The 23,184-nt window shown below is 25.2% G+C and overlaps 2 protein-coding genes across 2 annotated transcripts in view; one reads left to right on the top strand and one right to left on the bottom strand.

Annotated features, from left to right (window-relative positions):
* Window positions 1–6,912: 6,912 nt before the first annotated feature.
* Window positions 6,913–23,184, top strand: part of LOC100201389 (serine/threonine-protein kinase 32A) — a 34,374-nt gene continuing 18,102 nt past the window's right edge. The window contains exons 1-3 of the mRNA XM_065793109.1: window positions 6,913–7,043; window positions 9,653–9,721; window positions 23,098–23,153. Of these exons, the coding sequence (XP_065649181.1) occupies window positions 9,673–9,721; window positions 23,098–23,153 (105 nt within the window). The 5' untranslated portion in view covers window positions 6,913–7,043; window positions 9,653–9,672. The remainder of the gene's footprint in view (window positions 7,044–9,652; window positions 9,722–23,097; window positions 23,154–23,184) is intronic.
* On the bottom strand, window positions 13,718–16,744 carry LOC136077834 (uncharacterized). The gene is made up of 4 exons (XM_065791987.1): window positions 16,279–16,744; window positions 15,547–15,670; window positions 15,295–15,396; window positions 13,718–15,210 (listed from the first exon to the last, which is right to left on the bottom strand). Exons 1-4 carry the CDS (start codon window positions 16,519–16,521, stop codon window positions 13,718–13,720), a joined length of 1,962 nt encoding a protein of 653 aa, XP_065648059.1. The 5' UTR covers window positions 16,522–16,744.

The following is a 23,184-nucleotide window of genomic DNA, read 5'->3' as shown; positions in this document are numbered from 1 at the left end:
ATTTAAGTATCAAAATTTGTTATTTTGAAATGTTATTTTGTTATGAAACTATTTTAATACTGATTTTAGTCTCTTTTCAATGATATATAATTAACAAAAAAAATAGTTTGAAATTTATATATATATACATACATACGCACACACACACACACACACACACACACATACACACACACACAGATATATATATATATATACACACACACACACACATATATATATATATATATATATATATATATATAAATATAAATATATATACATATATATATATATATATATATATATATATATATATATATATATATATATATATATATATATATATATATATATATATATATATATATATATATATCAACCCTTGGAATTAGGAAAAATAAAGTCGGCAATAACTTGCCGTCCTCAAATTGTTGGAGGTCGGCAAAAAAAAATTGACACAAAGGGGTTACCATAAAACATAAAAAAAGAGGTCGGCAATTTTTTGCCAAACTCAAAACTTTTAGATCGGCTTAATACCAACCTTAATTCCAAGGGCTGATATACATTAGGCCACTGCCAGGATTAAAATTTAATAAGAGTCACCCTGGAAAATGTTTTTATGTTATAAATAAAAAAAATCCAATAAATATAAATTTAAAAAAATTAATGATTATTTAGGGATTTGAGTTCAAATAAATATAGAATCATCTGTTTTAGGGATGAGGGGCGCTAGGAATTTTGGTAAATAAAAAGTTTCATAATTAGAATTCCGAAGTCATAACTAAAATACTTTATAATAATTAAATAAATATGTATATATTGTAATATTAAATAAATATGTATATATATATATATATATATATATATATATATATATATATATATATATATATATATATATATATATAATATATATATATATAATGTGTGTGTATATATAATACATATACACACACACTTGAAGGGAAATGCCTGAAATAATAAAAAACTAAGAACTCGTAATGAAAAGCAAGAGGTATACTGGTTTGCCATCAGAGCTTCCAATAAGCGAACTTTCAACCTACAGACAAGTGATTCAATATTCATATCTTATTTGTAAAAATATGTATGAAGTAGCAAGTACTAGTTCTTCAGAGATAATTTCAAAAGTAACAAAAGAGTTGATCAGTCTCTGGAATAGAGAAAATCCTAAGCTTCCTCTGATCCGCAAGAAGTCAGTAGGAAAAAAAATTTCTAGACTCCTTAAGAGAGTTTTATCTGCTTATGGAAAATGCAAAAATGCAAACAAAAACAAGGAATATCTTGATTACAACTTTAAGCATTTGTTTGATTTGTCTTCTTGTGGTTGTGAACTTTTAGTAGTAGCTTGCAATAATAGGTAAGAAAAATTGTTAATTTCATTTTATATGCAATACTTATTTTTAGCTTGTGCTAAACTTTATACAAATAATTGATTATAACTTGATATCATATTTTTTTATAAGTTAAATGCTAAATTATAATTATTGTATTGGATAATTTTACATAATTTTATAATTTTAATGATATGTTTTTGTTTTCATTTTTTCTGTAATGCTTTTTTATAAAAATGATATTAAAATTATTCTAATAGATTTTAAATATTTTTATAACGCATGCAATTTTTTTATGCATAGATCTGTTAAGTATAAGAATCCCTTGGATTGCAAAACAACTTTGCTTGTCTCTGTGAAAGCGGCAAAAGGGTAAATAATTTTAATTTTAAAAATTAGACTTTATTTAATTCTTTAATCTTTCTTTAATCTTTATTTAATTCTTTAATCTGTTGTAACAATCAAATACACGTCAGAGTGAATAAATAAAAATAGAAAATTTTTTTCTTCCATTTTGTCAGCAAAATACTTTATTTTGTTTTATTATTAATAATAAAAAGGCCTAAGAGATGGTTTGAACTGTAATTTTCTTAAGTGTTTAGGATATTGTATAATATATATGAGACTATTTTATTGTATTCATTCTATTTTAGAGTTACTTTAACAAGTTTATTATTGAACTGAGTAAACACCTTTTTAAAAAAGATTAAAATTGTTTTAGGTACCACCATTGGATAGAAAATATTTAAAAAAGATCAAACATCGAAAGTTGGAATAACAGGAAGATTTCAAATTGGTACAGTAGATAAAAAAACAGCTGCCAGAGAAAAAAGAAAGCAAGAGAGAGAAATTAACGAGAAGATAAAAAGATGTATTAAGCTGCCGAAATTCAATGTGATTCCAATCTGGATACTGAGTTAATTGATAACAATAATAAGTTTGAATCTGTTCCAGAATTTTCTATAACCATGTCAGTTGAAAAAAAATTATACTCATTTAACAAATTTGGCAAAAACTGCTATACGGTTTAAAATAAGCTATGCTGCTGCAAATGTTTTAGCATAATATAATAGTGTTCAGAGCTTAGTCGCTGTTATTGTAGATAACACAACTTCTAATACAGGTGCAGATAACGGTTTGGTTATAAAACCTGAAAAAATTCTTAAAAGAAGTTTGACCTTTAAGGATGTATGCTTCATCAAGTTGATCTTCACTGCAACACATATCTGAATTAGATGGAAACACAAATGGTCCTAAGTCTTATACGGGGCCTATTGGAGATGCTGCATCTCATCAAACTCTTCATGAACAGCTATTGGTTGAGTTTGTTCCCATATATTCGGAAATAGAGTCGTTTATTAGCAGTGAGGTTTTTTACAGGTTTACAGGTTACAGGTTTACAGGTTATTAGCAGTGAGGTTTTTTACAGGTTACAGTGAGGTTTTTTAATTTTAGTACAGACCAGCAAAAGCGTTTATGAGTACTGTGTGGGTATTTCAAAAGGTTTTATATCTAAAAAATTTCTTGCAAAAAAACATGGAACAATTTTTCATGATAGATGGCTAACTCTAGCCTTAAGAATAATGATGGTTTATGTTAGGAATGATAAACCATCTCCTGAGTTATTAGTAATGACTAAATATATTGTTCAAGTCTATTGTGTAATGTGGTTCGCTATTAAGCTATCCGGAAAATACAAAGATGCATGCCAACTTCTGTACAAAACCATTAAATTAGTCAAACTTCAAGACAGCAAGATTCAGAGCATTGTTTTTAACAACTTACAAGGACATTCATATTGTTATTTGCAAGAAAATTTCCTGTACTGCATGCTGCTGGATGAAAATCTGAATATAAGAAATCAAGTCCTCAACCAAATCCGTAAAATAAGAGCATTGACAGAAGACATTACTTTTAAACCAAAGCTTAAGCAGAAATCCATAATGAAAATAAATTTTGATGCTGAGTCTTGGGATTATCTTGTTTCTGTTGATGATATTCAGGTTGAGTTCCCAACAACTCTTTGCATAACGTCAGAAAATCTGAAAGAGGCTATTAAATCAAACCTAAATCTTTAGGTAATAGATATACCTAACAATTCTCAATCAATTAATCTCAGAGGCATCTAAACAAGTTTATGGTTACGAAAAGAGACGCAAATTCATTTTGACTAAAACTCCAAGTCGAAGAGGGAATAAAAGAAACGTAAAAAAGTGTGACTATTTTATAAAATGAATATCTAGTATATTAGTTATACTTTTTGTTTATTTGTTTTTTTCTATAACTGCTGAATGAAATATTTACTGTAGTCAATAATCTAAGTATAGTTCTATTGATATTAAATTCCTAACTACATATACTTCCAGGGCCAGTTTTCTAGGGAGGGGGGCAATTGGTGAAATGGACACACGTTCCACGATTTAGGGGCCCCAAACGCTAATGAACTTCCTATTAATACTTTTTTTTGTAATTAGTTTAACAACTATTCAAAATGACTAAAAATACGCATAAAATTATTGTAATTCTTAAAAATTTGGTTTAATCTTAGTTTCAATAGTTTTTCTGTTTTTTATCTTTGGAACCTTTTTTTTCAACCAACTGCAAAAATTTAAGAAGCCTGTTACTATAAAATTATATTTATATCTGTGGGCCCCTAAAATTATTATAGCACCCGGGCACCAGAAGTAGAAAATCGGGCTTTTAGACCACTAAAAAATAGGCTATAAAACATCAAAATGGCTAAAAAGTGTGATTATTGAATCCAATTTCCCGAAGTGAAAACAACTTTAAAAAAAGTAAATGTTGTTATTTTGTGTTATTAACATTGCAATAAACAAATGCCAGGGTGACTCTTTATGATTTAAAAAAAAAAACATCTAGTAGGCAGTGACCTAATATACATACATACATATATATATATATATATATATATATATATATATATATATATATATATATATATATATATAAAGTAAAAAATGCTGATAAATCTTTATTGATGAAACAGTGTTAAGTGATTTTCTATTAATTTATCATTGTTCTGTTTTTTTAAGAACATCGAGCACTCTATTTTGCAGAATACATTTTAAAATTGTTTATATATATATATATATATATATATATATATATATATATATATATATATATATATATATATATATATATATATATATATATACCGCCAGATGGGGTAATATGGCTAGTTTAGCATATTTATAGTTTTTCACTAAAATATGCTAAAGTTTTAAAGATGCAGTGTCCCACTCTACATATTAAAACAAAATTTTAAAATAAATATATAAATAAATTCAAACTTTTTTTTTAAATAAGTTAGAATAATGCCATACAAACCAAAGAAAGGTTACGCACACAGTAACTAGCCCATAGAGCGATTGGTCAGGGCTATGAAGGCCATTGATGCTGGTATTCCAGTTAAAAGGGTCTCTGAGACAAACAAGTTTTCCAGACCAACTCTTAGAAATTCTATGTGGTAAGACCAAAAACATGCGGACACCTTGCTTAACTGCTATCTCTGTTGAGCTTGCCATGACTCAAAATTGAGCAATGACAGAGTACTTTATAACCAGGATGAAGAGCTTTGGGATCTGGCTTCATTAAAACACTTCATCAAATGTTTTGGCTGCATTAAAACACTTTATCAAATGTTCATCAAATTTCCTTCACAAACAAAAATTCTCTGGGCAAGATCAGGTTTATGGATTTTTAAGCACCACAACCTAATTTTACAGGGAATTGGTCAGAACATTTCAAAGAGCTGTGCAGCTGTAAGTGAAGAACAGCTTGTTGTTTATTTTCAACAATCTACACAACTTGATCAAGGACATTGTCCTTCTAATGCAATGAACTATGATAACGATGATAAGATTAATCACAGCAAAAACCTTCCAAGAAAATGATTTACAGAAAGGCTACAAGGCATCTAGATACCATTATAAAGATTGAGATGCCTTTGCAATTTGTTAGGAATTTTTGTATTTTATTGTATTTGTATTTTAAACTTTGCTTTAAAAATTTAGTTTTAGGATATGAAACATACTTAATTTAATTTCATAAACATGTATTGCAATGTTATGTTGTTTAAGTTAGGTTTTTCATGTTAAATGGCCTAACTACACTACATTTTGATTTTTCAAAATTAATTTTTATTAATAAACTTTAGTTAAAGTTTTAAAATCTGTTGATTTTCACATATAATGTGCATATTGTATGAGTAATTCTTAAATAAAGTTCACAAATTTATAGCTCTTTTAATTTTTTTGTATTTTATTTACTTTCATTAACTTCTTTTACATTTATTACAACATTTTGTTGTTTAACTTAGGTTTTTTTGTTAAAAAAAAATGGCCATATATTAATAATTACGAAATTATAATAATAACTTTTTATTGTCCGCAAGCATGCTTCAATCCTTTGGTTTCCTAATTTGTTATTTGAAAAAAAAAAAAAAATGTACTTATATATATATATATATATATATATATATATATATATATATATATATATATATATATATATATATATATATATATATAAATACATATTATTATTATTTTTTTTTACTTTATTCCCGTCAAACAAATAAAAAGTTCTGATACCATTCATTGAGCACTCTTGCTGAAGAAATACAGATAATAAAATAAATTTAGTTATATATATATAAATAAAATCTAACTTATTAAAATATGCAAAATATCATTTATTTTAAATATATATTTTAGAAGGAACATTCTTATTATATAAAAGTTATACTAGAAAAATGTAATAAGATAACTGAGAAAAACTTGTTCTGCTGTAGAGAAAACATAATTGTTATCAGTAAAAATTGCCTGTTATTAAGATAGCGCACATTCTCAATTGATGACACTTAAAATCTATCGTTACATTAAAATTGACTGTCCCGAAAAAAATTGCTTTTGAAAGTAAAGACGAGTTTTTGCATAGTGAGATAAAGCAGTATACCAATTAAATTAAAAACTGAAACTAAAACCTTTTTAAAAATATGTTATTGCACTATACATTTAAAGTAGGCATTCTGTTAATATCCTAATAAAACGGCAATAAAATATAGCGTTTATAGAAAGGCAAAGATTTTAAACAAATTGCTCTTAAAAATTGAAATAAAATGTAAACTAGTTAATATAAAAATCTTCACCGTTATTGCTACATAGTTGAAAAAGTAGTCTAAGTAAGTAGTTAATTTGCAACATAAGTTAAATTTTTTTTGTCTTTTTAGTGAGGTGTTTTAGCTAAACTTAAGTTTTGAATAATTGGTCGCTACTAAAAAAATTGAATATTTGGTTGGAACTGATAGTTTCTTTTTTTCATTGATCATAAATCATTTTTTAATGCTTTAAATTTTTTTCAATTTGTTTAATTGTTAGCTTTTTTAAAAAAACTTAAATTTGATTTAATCTACCCGAAAATAGCTCGTCTATTAATCTACCCGAATATAGTTCGTTGTCGTTTTTATTTTCTCATTTTGACTCATTCTACAATAACACAGATTCTGGTCTGGAATTTAATTTCCGGGGATAGATTCGTATATGCGCTATGTAGATAAATATTTTTAATTAATTTTGTTTTTTTATTTAGATTTTTATAATTAGATTGGCAATAGTAGTAATGGGTGACTAAATATTTTTCCTGTTTGAAAACAGCAGTTTAAAATAAAAACAATAAAAAAAACAGGTAATTTTTGTTATATGCTTATAAGTATGCATTAGTTATATGTATATTGGTAGGATACATATAATTAATGAGTATGAGGAATTATAAAACTTAGATGACATCCTCCTATCATTATAAAAACAGTTAGCATTTAAATAAAGCAGTTAAAAAAAAAAAAAGAACAGGTAATTTTTGTTATTTGCTAATAAATATGCATTTATTGAATTTATATTGCGTTTAATTAATGCATTAAGATTGTGTCAAATAGAGCATGCCTGGGCTGTTATCCAGTTTGGCTATGATAAATATCTTTTAGATGTATTTATAGACCTTATGATTTTACGGATATGACTAATATTGAAAGCGTATTTAAAATTGCAAGAGAGTATCGACCAAAATAGTTTCAATGATCTAATCATAGTTGGTGATTTTATTTTTCCTGGGACAAGTTGTTCCAATGGTTCAATATACTCAAGTAAAGAATCAAAAAGCTTTAAGCATGTTTTCTATTGAATAATAAATGCTAATTACCTATATCAGCATGTATATCTACATACATTTCAAACAACAAATGAATCTACTGTAAACATTTTAGTTTTAATATTCACAATTCAGTCATCAAATATAAGTGCCATCGCTAGTAAATTTGTTAAGGAAATATATCCAAAGGTCATTTGATATTATGTTTTGATTTTATTCTTAAAAATAATACAATAAATTTAAATAAAGAATAAAAGAAATTTTTATATAGAAAAGTTGTTTATAACAGAATTCAAGATTTTATTACAAGTGTTATCTAGCTTCATTGTTTTCATACCAAAAATGTTAAAGAAATGATAAATTAGTTCATTAGCTTAACAAAGAAATATGTATTTTATATATACTATAAATATATCATATGTAAATTCATCATCAAGGAAACTATAGCTAAACAAAGACCTTATCTCACTCACTAGAGAAAAACAGAATTTAAGGTACAGAAATTGTTCAATTAAATATAAAAGTTCAAATCTTTGTAGACAATATAAACAAATATCAAAAAAAACTTTATTTGAAATTTCCATAGCAAGACAAAATTATGAATAAATGATTGTGGATAAAGCTAAAAAGAACCTAAATATTGTATACAGATATATGAATTCACAATAATATGTAAAAGACTCTATAAAAGCTCTGTGACTACAAAGTGGTGAAATAACTCAAGATCCAGAAGAGCTTAGTGATATACTAAATATAAATTTTCAAAATGGATTTGTAAAATAAAATAAAAAGTGCACTCCATTTCTCAAAACAAGAATTAATGATACCACCTTTAATTTAACTCCTGAAGATATTCATTATGATGATGTTCTTGAAAGGCTAAACAATCTTGATGAATACAAAGTATACAGAGTTGGCAAGTTACATCCATCCATCTTGAAAAGCTGTGCTACTGCTTTTGCTCTTTCTCTCACACTAACTTTTATGAAGTCAACTTAAAAAGTCAGCTATCAAATTAATTTAATTCAACAATTATAACTGCACTATATATAAAAGGTGACAAGTCTGATTATGGGAATTATAGACCTATATCACCAGATTTTATTACAATAAATATTGATCAAGGAATTCCTGTTGATGTAGTTTTACTTGATGTATTTTACTTTTACCACATCAAAAGCTTATCTCAAAACTTGAAGTATATAGTGTTGGTTGCTTGGCACTTCATTGGTTTCAAGCTAACAGAAGGCAGAGAGTTATTATGGGAGATAGTGTTTCAAATTATGCTGAGGTGTACAGTAGAGTTACTCAAGGAATATATTGGATCTACTACTTTTTATACTTTATACAAATGATCTTCCTGAGTCTCTGAAAAATATTGCTAAATTGTATGCTGATGACGTAAAAATCGTATCAATTAGTTCCCCTAATGAGTTACATAACAAACTACAGTGTGATTTAATATTGGCAAATGTTTAGTTATGCACTATGAGTATAAAAATGAGAGATATCCAATTTATCTTGCTTTCCTGTGCATTAATAAAAACAGTAAAGTTTAGCAAAAACATTTAAAAAACAAATTTTAAAATAGTCCTTATTTATAGTACAAGTAATAAAGTATTTCCTTAATAATCTAAAATTTTTCTTTTTTTAAGTTTTAATTGCTTTAGATATTCTATTTCGTATAGTATTTGTTTCCTTTCTTCGAGTATTGTTGTATTATTCTCTGTAGTTTCTTGTATGTTTTTTTTGCCACAAATTCTTAAAATGCTAGTTATATAAAAACGTGGTTAAGTTGTCTAAAAAAGTTACTTTAAACATGGATGAACAATAAATAATAATAAATATTTTGAATAATTTTTGTAAAATTTTTCAAGTAAATATTAAAATTAAAATAGACTTACTTGGGTATGGATTTTGTATGAATGTATAATTAATAAAATGTATGAATTTTTAAAGAGTTTAATTTAAGAGCAACTTTTTTTACAAAAGCAACAGTTACTTTTACAATTTAAATATTTGTTGATACTTGAAGTTTCATCTTTTTTTAAATAAAATTAGTTAAACTTACTATTTTAAGATACAAAATAGTTATTTATAAATGAGATTTGTCCTCAATCTCATGCTCTAATATATTTAATTTTGTTTAGGTAGTTGATGGTAATATTAAATGGGAAATACAAGCAACAAGAAACTCCATAATGGTGTCAATGGTCCAAGTGAGTAAATTTATTTAAAAAATAGAACTAGGAAATCATTTGCTTTTTTGTGCGGTGATTTTCATTGAAGTTAAAGCGCTATTTTAATTTTTTATTCAATTGAAAACTCTACAAAGAAATATGTGATCATTTTTATTTTTCTTAATAATTAAGTTTAATGTTGTGTAGTTTTTGGATAATCCCTGCAGTTGATATGACAGTTACTTCAAAAGAAATTAGGGCATGTAAAAGATAAAAGTTAAACTAATAGAAAGAAAATAGAAGACCAGTATTAGGAACCCATGAATGAGACAGTTGTTCTATAAGTGCCTCTGTTTTTATAATCATGCTAGTAAATTTAATAAAAATATGGCACTTTACACCACTGGTTTGAATAATGCCATCTTCAAACATTTTCAACAATTCTAGAAATTTATATATCAATCAAACTGCAAAACTTAATTTGACAATTAAAATGTTATTAGATCTACACAGAAGGACAGAAATAATGTTAGATAATTTTTCATGCAGCAGCTTGAAAACTACCAACCTAGAAATAATTATTAAGAATATCTGGAATTGTGTATTACTTTTTATGGAGTCACACTTGGAGTTAAATTTATGCCTCCTAAGTTCATGCATTACGCCAGGTGAATTGTAAAAGCATTTTATACTTACATTAAACTCTGGATGTTTAAAAGTAGCTATGATTGTGTTTAATCTCTGGATGTTTATAAGTAACTATGATTTTGTTCAATCTGTAAATTTATTGTGTGTCAACATCAAAGCATGGATCTCATCTCCTCTTGCTCCTTTTTCATTTTATAGTTTACATATTCTACAATTTGTCACTTGATGTATGTACTGAAGCCTTCGGCAGCAGGCTTTTTTTAGTATGACACCACACTGCTCACCTAAATACACAATATAAGTTATATATATATATATATAATATATATATATATATATATATATATATATATATACATATATATGTATATTTGCCTCCACAAAATACTTTTAATAATTTCATACTAAGGTACCCCAGAATTGCTAAACAAAAAATCTAAACAAATAATAATAAAAACAAGTTTTTACTTGACAACCACAAGCCCAAAGGTTAGGAAACCAAAGAATTGTAGCACATTTGCAAACAATAAAAGGCTTTGTAATTGTTTCTGCGTGTTTTGTTTTTTAATAATAAAAACATAATGTTTTTAACAAAATAACATAATACATTTTTTACCTGATGATTCCAAACTTTTAGTAGTAAATATTATGTAGTTATTTTTTACTTTATCTTGTCAAACAAACATATAAAGCTCTGATATCATTCACTCTGGCTGTTGCAATACAGATAATAAAATGAATTTAGTTATATATATTAGATGGTCCCACAAAAAAAAATTATTGAAAAATATATATGCTGCCACTCCCTTAATGTGTTCTATATTATAAAAAAATACTGGTTTTAAAATTTTTTTGAATAAAAATTGGAACCTCATGGTAATTTCTTTGGAAATACCACAAGGCTCATTTTTTTTTTCATTTTTAACAGTAAAATAAAATACAAACTTGTTTTTAATAGATATTTGTTATAAGACTTGTTTCATTTTTCTGTTTAGTAGATTTATAGTATTTTAACAGTCTTATCTTGAAAAAATCTTTATATTTTTTCTTAAAGTACAAATATTTTTATTTGTATTTGTAAAATGCGGATTAAATATATTTGTATTTGGAATTTCAGGCTTTGTTTTCAATAAAAAATGCTAAATGCATTAGCCTAATGTTAGTTTGACGTCATAAAATTATCTTTCTTTTTTCATTTTCTAAAGACATTAACTTTTTTAAATTACTGCAAATTAATATTAATTACCGCAAAACGAGTTAAATATTATTATTTAACTTGTTTTTTATTATCATTATTACTAGGGAATGTTTATTTTCTTTCTTTGTTTTTTTATATTGAGTAATTAAACTTAATATTGCATTTTTAAAAAATGTTTAATATAAACAAATATATTTCTTTTCTTAACATTTGTATAAATGAATAAAAATATGTTAAATTTTTTTAAATAGTTATTTCTTATTTTCTAATCGTGGCTTTGCAACTAAAAATGATTTAAAATAAAAAGTAACAAATAAAAAAGTTATGTTGATTATTTACTTTATTTATTAAAAGTTTATTTTTTTAATTAACAGTTTTGTTGCGAAAGATTATTTCTCGAAACACCATATATTAAAATTATATTGCTGTATATATCATTTATTAAAAAAAATCTTGCATTATAAAAAAAAGTTTTACGTTTAGTGCAAGCATTTGATGCAGCCTAGGAACATGTTTATTCAAAATTTAATTTTGAGAAAAAAAAAATGTTAAGGAAGGAAAACAGAAAAAACATTTGTGATAAAAATGAGCTAATTTTTTTTTAAATAATAAATAAAATTTTAATATTGAACAATATTTAGTAATATTTTAAGATAAATTTGACAGTTAAGTTAAACCCAAGCATTAACTTTAATTTTAATTAACTTAAATAAGGTAGAATAGGGTATTTTGAGCACCTTAGGCAAAAACTGAAATATTTTCAAAAATAATAATGCTGGATCCAAAATTTTTTACTAGGTTTTGTTTTTATTCAAAAGGCAACTAAAACCGCTACAATTTTAAAATTTTAAACTAGGTAATTTCCTTTAAAAACACTAGATAATATTAGCATGCTCATATTACTTAAAAATGGTATCTTTAAATAAAGTCAAAACTAAATGTTTCTTTGTATTGTTTTTTAAACAAAAATGGAACGAATTTCTAGTTAATATATTTTTTCTTAATGAAAAATTAAATTTTATTATTTAAGCATAAAAATTTCCCACCACAGATATATTCATTCGTGATGATATTAACAGTATTTTACCAACACAAAAAATTTAATAGTTTTAATTAGATAAGAGCTGCTAATTACTACATATAAGTTTACACTAATTATACTGATTTCTGTTATTATCACATAAAGCTGATTCAAAAAATATAAAGCAGCTTTAGCTTCACTGCTTACATCAAAGAAATCTTTTAGTATGCTCATATTACCAAGTTGTTCATATTACCCTAATATACCCTATATTTTTAAAATTATAATTGAATTATATATTTTTTAAATCAAAATAAAACTATATATATATTTTTTTTATCAGAATAAAATTATACATTTTTATTAAATTAGTTTTAAATTAAATCATATATTTTTTATCAGAATTAAATTATATAATTATGATCTTTGCTTCATCCTTAATGTATTAGTGTTTTTTAAGCAAAAAAATCAATCATTACAATAAAAAAAATAATATATATCATAATATAAAATAAAGATAAATTAAAATTTAACTTTTTTTGTATTAATAATTTATTTTTTATTATTAAATGGAAATTTAAGTAAATTTTTTTTATTGCTATCAAAAGTTGTATAAATATTCTTGTGCTTGCAATTATAAATAAAAGTTTATATTATATACCACTGTGGACCAGAGTGACCGCCAGGTTGAGTTGTTCCCCAGGTCTATTTTTTTTTTTGCAACAGCTAGATATACATTAGTAGACACCATTTATAACATTTAGAACTTCTGGGGTGTTAGAATTTTCAAAAAAAAAATGAGATAAAAAAATCAAAAAATAGCTATACTTATCACTGTGGACCTGAGTGACCACCAGATTAAAATGTTCCCTAGGTCTGATTTTTTTTTTCAATAGTTGGGTATACACTATTTCTAACATTTTGGGAAGACACTATTTATAACATTTTGGGAAGACACTATTTATAACATTTAAAACTTCTAGGGTGTTAAAAAAAATTGAAAAAAAAAAATTAAAAAATAGGTGTAACTTATCCTATACAAATAAAAGCACAAAGTAAAAAAGCTTTATGTTAACTAGTTATAATATAAGTCTAAATCTATAAATAATATCTTTACAATATATACTTGAAATTATAAACATTAAGTTAAATTATATAATTATTCAGTTTATTTAATGTTTTTTGATGCAAACTCGACAACACTGGATTTTAGTCGTTTTGCACAATCTATATGGTTAACTCTTCGTTTGTATCTATTCCATGTTTTTTTGAATTCATGATGAATAGCTTCTCCTGTTTGCTCACAGTAAACTCCTAGGCCGCAGTCAGTAGAATGAAGAAAAGGAAGTATATGACATACTGCTATGTGAACTTTCCATGTAACACTGAGCTTGATACCCTCAAATGTGGCATGCACGTGTTCAATCAAATCTGCATAGGACTTTTTAAACTCCAGAACAGCGGTGCTGATGTTATCCCCTGCTACCATACCAAATGCTTCTGCTTGAAGGCATTTAAACTTTCTAACACAGTTTACTATTGGTAGTAAGTCATATTTTCCATTGTTTATAATATCTCTTTCAAGTATATCCACCAACTTCAGGAACTTGCTTGCATTGTTTCCGTCAAGCCCTATGCCTTGGTATCCTCGAAACATGATGTAGTTTGATTGTAACCACTTCTCAAACAAAGGCCATACACTAACTAGAAGTACTGCAAGTTTATTTACTATTCCCATTAGAACATGGAGCTCAGGAACAGGAACCAACTCTTCGAGAAGAGTTTCAGGATCTTCCTCTTTGTACAAAAGTCTTGGATTTGTAACATTTTTAAAGTGTGACATTTTTGACTTCTTCTTTCCGTCAAGGGTAAAGTTGTTATAATGATCATCCAATGACCTAAGTGTTCGTTTAATTCCAGGCTCAAGAGTGCAGGATCCCTCACAATATAAACAACTGTATTTCCCAGCATGACTACTAATTCCAAACACTGAATTTGCACATTTTAGATCAAATGCAACGTAAAACTTTACATCGTTTAAATTCAGGGGCTCAATAAGCTTCCAAAGATTATCGTTAGCTTCAGAAACCCCCTCAACAATTGCTATAAGAAAGGATCTTTTTACTCCAGCATCATCTAGCTCTGAATCTGAAGAAGTTTTTTCCAGGGGATTAAACACATTTACAGTAACTTTAAGGAATCCCTGACCTGAATCCATAGCTATTCTCAATATGGAGTCATGTGGATCTATTCCTCTTTCTGTAATGACGTGCTGTATAAATGTAGATGTATCTTTTACATGAACCAATGTTCTAGTAATGGCTTCTTCTCCATCCATAAAACCTACTTCTTTAGAAGTGTAAAATTCATCTATACGGTTATGGAGAGCTTCAATTTTTTCAAAGATGTTCGCTTCAATACAGGTTTGAGTTCCCATACTAGATCTATATTTGGAACAAAAATTCTTTGTTTGATTTTTTGAAAGCTCAAGAGATTTAACCAACTCCATAACAGTACCAAAGGACACCTGTTTCAGCTCAATTCGGTCAGTTTTTTTGTCAGGAGTTCCAACCACAATGTTCAAAGGAGACCCTTGAGTAGCCAACTGAAACTTCTGTCCTCTACAAATATTTTCAGCTTCCATCTTGTGCTTAAGTATACCTGGCAACATACATAAATAAAATATGTTTATTATTTGGAATTTTAAATATGTATTTATATTAAAGAACAGCTTAATATACTTGCCTGAGGCTACCCGTTCTAAATATTTAGGTCCAAGCTGTTCTGCCGCTTCAATGAGATTGTTCACAGCTCTGCTCTCTGTACAGATATGAGCCACTCCTTGCACTAAATATTTTTGTTTGAAAACAAATGAACAAAATTTTTAATTAACTAAATATTTTATTAAGTACAATAAATTTTGTTATGTGAAGCATTATATATATGAAGCATTATATATATGAAAAAATAAAACAACAATAATAATAAAATTCTAACCTACAAAGCCAAAGCATGTTGAACATGATCTGGAAGACTTTGCATGTTCAGAATCATTAGAAGCACTGATTTCATCAACAATGTCTTTGATATTTGATGATCTTCTAAGATGCAATCTATCAATCTAAAATAATGGAAAAAATATTGATCAGTAAGTGATATTATTTTAGCATACTAAATGGTATTTTACTATACACTATGTAAGTTTAACTATATATACTATATAATTAAATTTTAAGCTTACACTGTAAACAGTAAATAAATAGTTAATAAATAAATAGTAATTAGTTGTTTATCTTATACAACCTTATATACATGTTTTGTATAACTAATATTTATATACTACAATGTAGTATATATGTAGTATGTATGTAGTCTACATACATACATATTATACTCAAATACTTCCATGCATGTCATACTTAAACTAAGTATATGTATATACATATACTTATCGTGCTGTATATATAATATATAAAGTTATATACATTTTAAGTCTACGCATACAATAGAAAAACTGAAAGTTTTTTTAATAACACATGTATTATTTTTTAATACATGTATATGTATTAATAATATGTACTAAGTATATGTTGTAATAACATGTATTAAAAAAAAAATCTGTTCTATATTTTTAGTTAAGAAACTGTGTGATTGTAAATATAACAAAGTATTAACTAGAAATTAATAATAATTATTATACATAAAAAAACAGATTAACATGAATTTTACCTTGGATATCTTCACTATCCAGTTCCCTAGGTACTCCACCTTGTTCTTGTCGAGATCATAGAGGTTTCTGTGGCAATTGTTACAAATAACCTTGGGATAGTTGGTTACATCTAAACTATACTGACTCCAGACAAAAGTTTTTATCTTTGTTTCAATTGCTGGAGTGATCTTTTGAATTTTAGATGACTTTTTCCCGAACTGTGTAAGACAAACAGCACACGTTTTATGTAAACAGTCCGCCATTGTATATACAATTTAATAATTTCGCGGACTTTCAACCGAGTTTTCACCTAATTTATTAAGATTTTTATGGCTAAAAATAAATATTTTTGAGCAAATTTTTTTTGACTTTGTCCAATCACTCAGAAGTTTTTAATGTCATAAATGGTGTCTACTAATGTATACCCAACTATTGAAAAAGAAAAATCAGACCTGGGGAACAACTTAACCTGGCGGTCACTCTGGTCCACAGTGATATATCTTTTATGGTTTTTTTTTTTGTTTTATTTAATAACTTCATATACAAAAAAAATATCTGTTAACTATAAATAGTTTTGTTTTCTGTTACTAAATATTTCGATAAAATAATTAGCTTAATAGAGATTAAGTTTTCGTAGTTTTTATAGTGCTTAAATCTAACATAATTGTCCATTCAAACTTTTGTAACAGACTTTTTTACATAATTCAAAAGTTAATGTGGTTGTTTATAAAATTAATTACTTAACATTACTTAAAATTAATTAATTTACATTACTTAAAATTAATTAGTTTACATTACTTAAAATTAATTAATTTACATTAATTTTATCTTACCATTTATAGAATAATTTAAAAGTTAAAAAATGATAAAAAGTCGCTTAATAGAAATTGTTTAACTCTTACGTAAATTGCTGGCAGCTTAACACTTTATAACAAGTCCTCTATTTGTATTTGATCAAATGTATTCAACCCCATTTGGTTGGGTCAAATGAAGTAAAACCATAGAAAATTTAAATGATAATTATATTGTTCAAAACTTATTGAAAAAAAAAATATTGTCAAAAAAGTTGGTAAAAATGCACTTTTTTCCTTTTTAGTTGATAAACATTATTTTTTATGCTGTTAAATCTAAAATATTTATTTTTATATAATGAAGTTATTATTTTTGAAATTTTCATATGGTTTCGTTTCATTTGAGACCCAGCATGATTTTTTGATAATATTAGGAGCTCATTGTGTCATTATGTTCAAGGTTCTTAAGGAACCCCTAAAAAAAATTTTATTCATAAAACCAGTTGTTTTTTTTCCCAGTGTTTTTTTTATCATATATAACACATTAAAGGGGTGGAAGTATATATTTTTCGAAAATGTTGTTTTATGGGATACCCATATGTATATATATATATATATATATATATATATATATATATATATATATATATATATATATATATATATATATATATATATATAAAAACTGCGGTATGTGTATATATGCGGTATGCGGTATGCGGTATATATATAAAAACTGCGGTAATGCGGTAGTGGTGTAGTGGTAAGAGCGCTCGCTTCATAAGCGAGAGGTTCGGAGTTCGACTCCCACCACGTCCCTGGAAGTACCGCGCTCAACTTAGTTTCTCCGCGCAGCGGCCTTGCTCGGAAAGGTTCGTGTTTCGGAGTTAAAGAGTTGAGAGAGGGTTGTACCACGAATAACAAATAAATAAAAAAAAAAAAAAAAAAAAAAAAATGAGTAGCCTCCTCGACTGTAGTGGCCCCCCTCGGGCCTTGGGGAGGTGAATAATCTAAAAAAAAAAAAAAAAAAAAAAAAAAAAAAAAAAAAACATAAACAGGCCTTGTTATGAGATTTTGTTGCATAACAGAAAAGAATAATGCAAGTAAAGGTAACTTTACTCAATATACATATTTGCATAGTTAAAAGTTAAATTATGTCAGTTGTGTATTTTAAAGTACCACATTCTAATTAAATACAATTTGAATCCACATTAAAAATCATTTAAGTCTTTATATTTCAAAATATCTTTAAATTAAACAATATTGTTATAAAAAAAGTTATAAACAAAATTTAAATATGTTGCTTGAAAAAAAACTTTAAAATAAAAACTTAAAAAACTTATTTTAAAATTATAGTTTTTATTTCTTAAAATATTTATAGCCCACATATATTATATATATCTTTTTTGGTCATCAATGCTTCTATGAAAAATTGTGAAAACATTTTTATGTATGAATTATTTTATTTAGAATTAAAATAAAACATTCGTTTTTTGGTTTAAATTAATTTTAATTATCTCATTTAGAATTCAAATAAAACATTTATTTTGCCATTTTTAATGTAATTATTTTATTTAGAATTTATATAAATTTTTTTTTTATGCCATTTTTATTTTAATTTAAAACATAAATTGTTTTTAATGTTTTTTTTATAATTACTTTATCTAGAATTTATATAAAATTTCTTCCGTTTTTATTGTAATTATTTTGTTTAATATTTACATAAAATATTTTTTATTTTTTCTACAGTTTTTTTCTTTTATTATTTTTCTAGAATTTAAATATAAAATGTTCATTTTGTTCTTTTTCTTTTAGTTATTTCATTTGGAATTTGTTTAAAGCAATCTTTTTGCAATTTTTTATTTTTATTTAATTGGCAAATAAAATGAATTTTTAAAATCACGCTTGCTAACCTAAAATGACCATTTGGCCAGTGCTTTTCCATACGCTGGCATTAACTTTTAAAGGAAGAAGACTGATATATATATATATATATATATATATATATATATATATATATATATATGCATATATTTATATATATATATACGTATATTTATGTATATATATATATATATATATATATGTATATATATATATATATATATATATATATATATATATATATATATATGTATATATATATATATATATATATATATATATATATACACATATATTTATATATACATATATAAACATATATATACAAATATATATATATATATATATATATATATATATATATATATATATATATATATATATATATATATATATATATATATATATATATATATATATATATATATATATATATATATATATATAGGGGCGCTAAGAGCCTTCATGCCACCCGCAACATTGTCAATATTTTGCAGTGTCTTATTCCAAAAAGTCAAGAGAACTATCAATTCAAATGACTTAAATTATTTATGATTTTTCTTGATTCAATATATACCCAGTTAGATCAATTTGTTTCGGAGCAACAATGATTTCTCATGGTTTTTTTACTAAAGGTTTTACAGCTGCAATGCAGGCTGACCATCTAGTATCTGAGAGCTTGTGAAGTAATAAAGCAGTTTCTTCTTGAAGAATTTCCTATCTGGCTGGGCTGCAAATGAAGAACAGGTAGAGGGCTTGGATATTGCCAAAAAAAATTTGATCTCAGAGCAAGACTTAACCGCATGAATTCCAACTATATTTAGACTATGTGTGCCATAAGGAATGTATAATGTCAACAGATTTTTTTCCTGTATATGAGCTTGGGCTCCATTATAAATTCTATCCATATTAGTCGTATACTTACGACTAATATGGATGGAACTTAGCCTCTCAATATTTGTAAATCAAGATTCACTTTCGCCAAAATATTGCAAATCAAATGAGCAATATCTGCACCTTTCTTTTTCTCCAATTCTTCAATAGAGAAATTGTTCTCTAACCTCTAAATCTTCTTACTCAAGTGGAATAGAACAAAGCAAAGAAAAAATATGATTTGTTTGGTGTAAGATACATCTGGGGTCAGATCGGTAGTTATAGTAAAATATACAGCATCTTTCAATTCTTTCACAACTGTGTCTTGAACTAATATTTTAAATTTTACAATCACTGATGAATTTGTTTTATGATTGCCAGGAGAGATAATGAGCTTCTGGTTCTCTTTTTGATGATGAGCACCAGTTTCAATATTTATGTATAATATGGTTATGTATATAATATTCTTCAACATTTTGTTGTGATAAGAAATTAGTTCAAGGTAACTTAAAAAGTTTTCTTTCTTGTACTTCTCCATTGAAGTATAGCGGCTGTTAAAAAAATAAGTACTATGTTTATTGAATTGCTAAAATCTTAAGGGACGCTATTATAAACATTAAGTTCCATATTATAAAAAATTTTGTTTACATACTTGAAATGCAACCTAACCTAATAAACATAAATATATTTAACATTTTTTAAAGAAAAAATTATAATTTGTGAGAGCTTATTTTTGTCAACTGATTTATACGGTTATGGAGAATTGCACTGGTAAGAGCCCATCATTTCTGAAAAATCTATATGTATACAGTAAAATCCCTGTTATTCGTTCACTTGTTAACTTTAACTTTTGTTATCTCAAACTGTTTAATTTGGTTCCTTGAAACTGTCTAATTGATTACTATTTAAGTAATGACAAGTTAAGGTTAAGTTGAAGCTTGAATAAAGCAAATTTTGTTGAATTTTTTGTCCCCTTCCAGAAAATTTTTTGGAATAACTCAAACTTTTTTTTATAAGAAACAAAAATAATCAAAACTATTTTTATTTTTAAGAAATCATTCCATATAAAACAAATAGCAGCAGCCTAATTAATTTTTAAATAATTTTTCAAGTTTATTTTCAAATAGCAGTAATTTATGTTGTTGTTGTTGTTGTATTTAGTTGATAGTAATAGAATAGATTATCAGACATAAAATAATTCTATAATTGAACTGTTAAAAAATAAATCATAATATAATATAAAAAGATTTATTTTTTAGTTTTAATGAATTAATGGTGTATATTTAATGATTATACTTTAGTATTGAATAAAAAAATAACTATAACTCGAATTAATATCTCATTTCAGTCAAACATCGACTTAACAGAAATTTGCTTTAGTCAAACATTCATTAGGTCAAACCATTTTCTTTGGTCCCTTGGAGGTTTGATTTATTACAAATTAACTGTATGTGTTAAGATGTGACTCGTTTTTTTGGTCTTTGTTTATTTGGGGGTTTTGAAGAAAACAATGCAGGAGTTAGATTTTTTTTTATTACAAAATATTTAAAAATTCATCATTCAAGCTACTAAATTCAACTTTAATGGCAATATCTTTAATCATATTTTAATTTCAGATTTAAAAAGAACTATTAATACTGTAATTTAATAAAATTCTTTTTATTTTGGTATATTTAAAGGTTAACGTGGTTGGAGCGGTTCTGTAAAACTTCTTAGATTTTATCTTCCTCTATTTTGTTGTAATTGGTTTTAGTGTTATATACTGACACAATAAACATTGTTTATTTACATGTGTATATATATATATATATATATATATATATATATATATATATATTTATATATATGTATGTGTGTGTATATATATATATATATATATATATATATATATATATATATATATATATATATATATATATATATTAGCTAAAATATAATTGCTCTGTTCTTTTAAGAACATTGAGCACTCTTTCGTGTAGAATACTTTTTAAAGTTGTTTAAATATATATATATATATATATATATATATATATATATATATATATATATATATATATATATATATATATATGTATATATATATATATATATGTATATATATATATACATATATATATATATATATATATATATATATATATATACATATATATATATCAAGCCTGATATATATATATTAGGCTATGACAGGAATGGCGTGTGATCGTACCCTGTAACTGACCATGCTTATAATTTTTTTTTTTACAATTTGACCACAGCAGTTTTAATTTTTAGCAATTTAAATGCTATTAAAAAGATTGTTACATTTTAAATAACTTTTAATCGTTGATCTTTTCTAAAGTTTTTATTTTATGTGAAGGCTATAAATAAAATAAAAAAGTATTTATAGTGATTGTTTAAAATAAATGTATTTTGCGTAAATTAACAAATAATGTTATATTTAAATTTTTTTATGTAGGCTTGTTTTTTTCATGATAAATTTAAATTTAATAATTTGTTTGAAACTATTTCTCATGTGTTTTTAAAAATCTTTTGAAAAATAAATTTTTAAATTACTTTAAATTATAAGTTAAATTAAATTTTCTGTTGCAATGGAATAATTTAATCGCTTTATTATTTTTTTTGATAAAAAATTGTTCTAATTAGTTTGTCAAGTTAAAATATTTTTTTTTTTAACTTGACTAACTTATCAAAGCATGAAATGATTCAAAAATACTATTTTAAATAGACTGCGGTATTTTTTAAACAACCTTTTTTTTTTAAATTTAAAAATGATATATACATAACACTTTTTAGTAATTTAAATTAAATTTGTTCCTTCATTAATAATTTTTTTCTTCATTTTTTGCGTAACGTTACCCAAACGTTTCAAAAAATTTTTAAGTGACGGGGCGCAATTGTCAATTTCTAAAAAAAAGTCTTCTATATCTAGAATTTTCTTTAAAAAATATTGTCCTTTAGAAAAATAGCGGAGGGGCCTTAGTGTTGTCTGCCCTGATTTTAGTGCTTTTTTTTTTTTTTTTTAAAAGGAATCGTTTTCTTTTTTCTTTATTTTTTTTAAATTTTCTTCTTAGTTTAAGTTTAGCTAGCGTTTCTTTTTTTAGCACATTTCTAAAATGTTTAAAAATCATCTAAACATCTTAGCAGTCATGGTCAGGTTGTCAAAAAATAAATGGATTTGCATGGTCAGCAATAGCACTCGATCACATGCCATTCCTGTTCAGCCTGATATATATTTAATTTTAAATTTGAAAATTTATGTATTTGCCTATTAACTTTTTATTTTAACAGCCAGCCTAAAAAGTTTCGTTATACTTCGATCAATTGGAAAGGGGGCATTTGGAAAGGTATGCATTGTAAAATTAGCTCTAATAAATA

The sequence above is a fragment of the Hydra vulgaris genome, chromosome 03 (assembly GCF_038396675.1).
Source record: "Hydra vulgaris chromosome 03, alternate assembly HydraT2T_AEP".
In the NCBI taxonomy this organism is placed as follows: Eukaryota; Metazoa; Cnidaria; class Hydrozoa; order Anthoathecata; family Hydridae; genus Hydra; species Hydra vulgaris.
The sequence above is the reverse complement of the archived record's forward strand: the minus strand, read 5'-3'. Positions and strand labels throughout refer to the sequence as shown.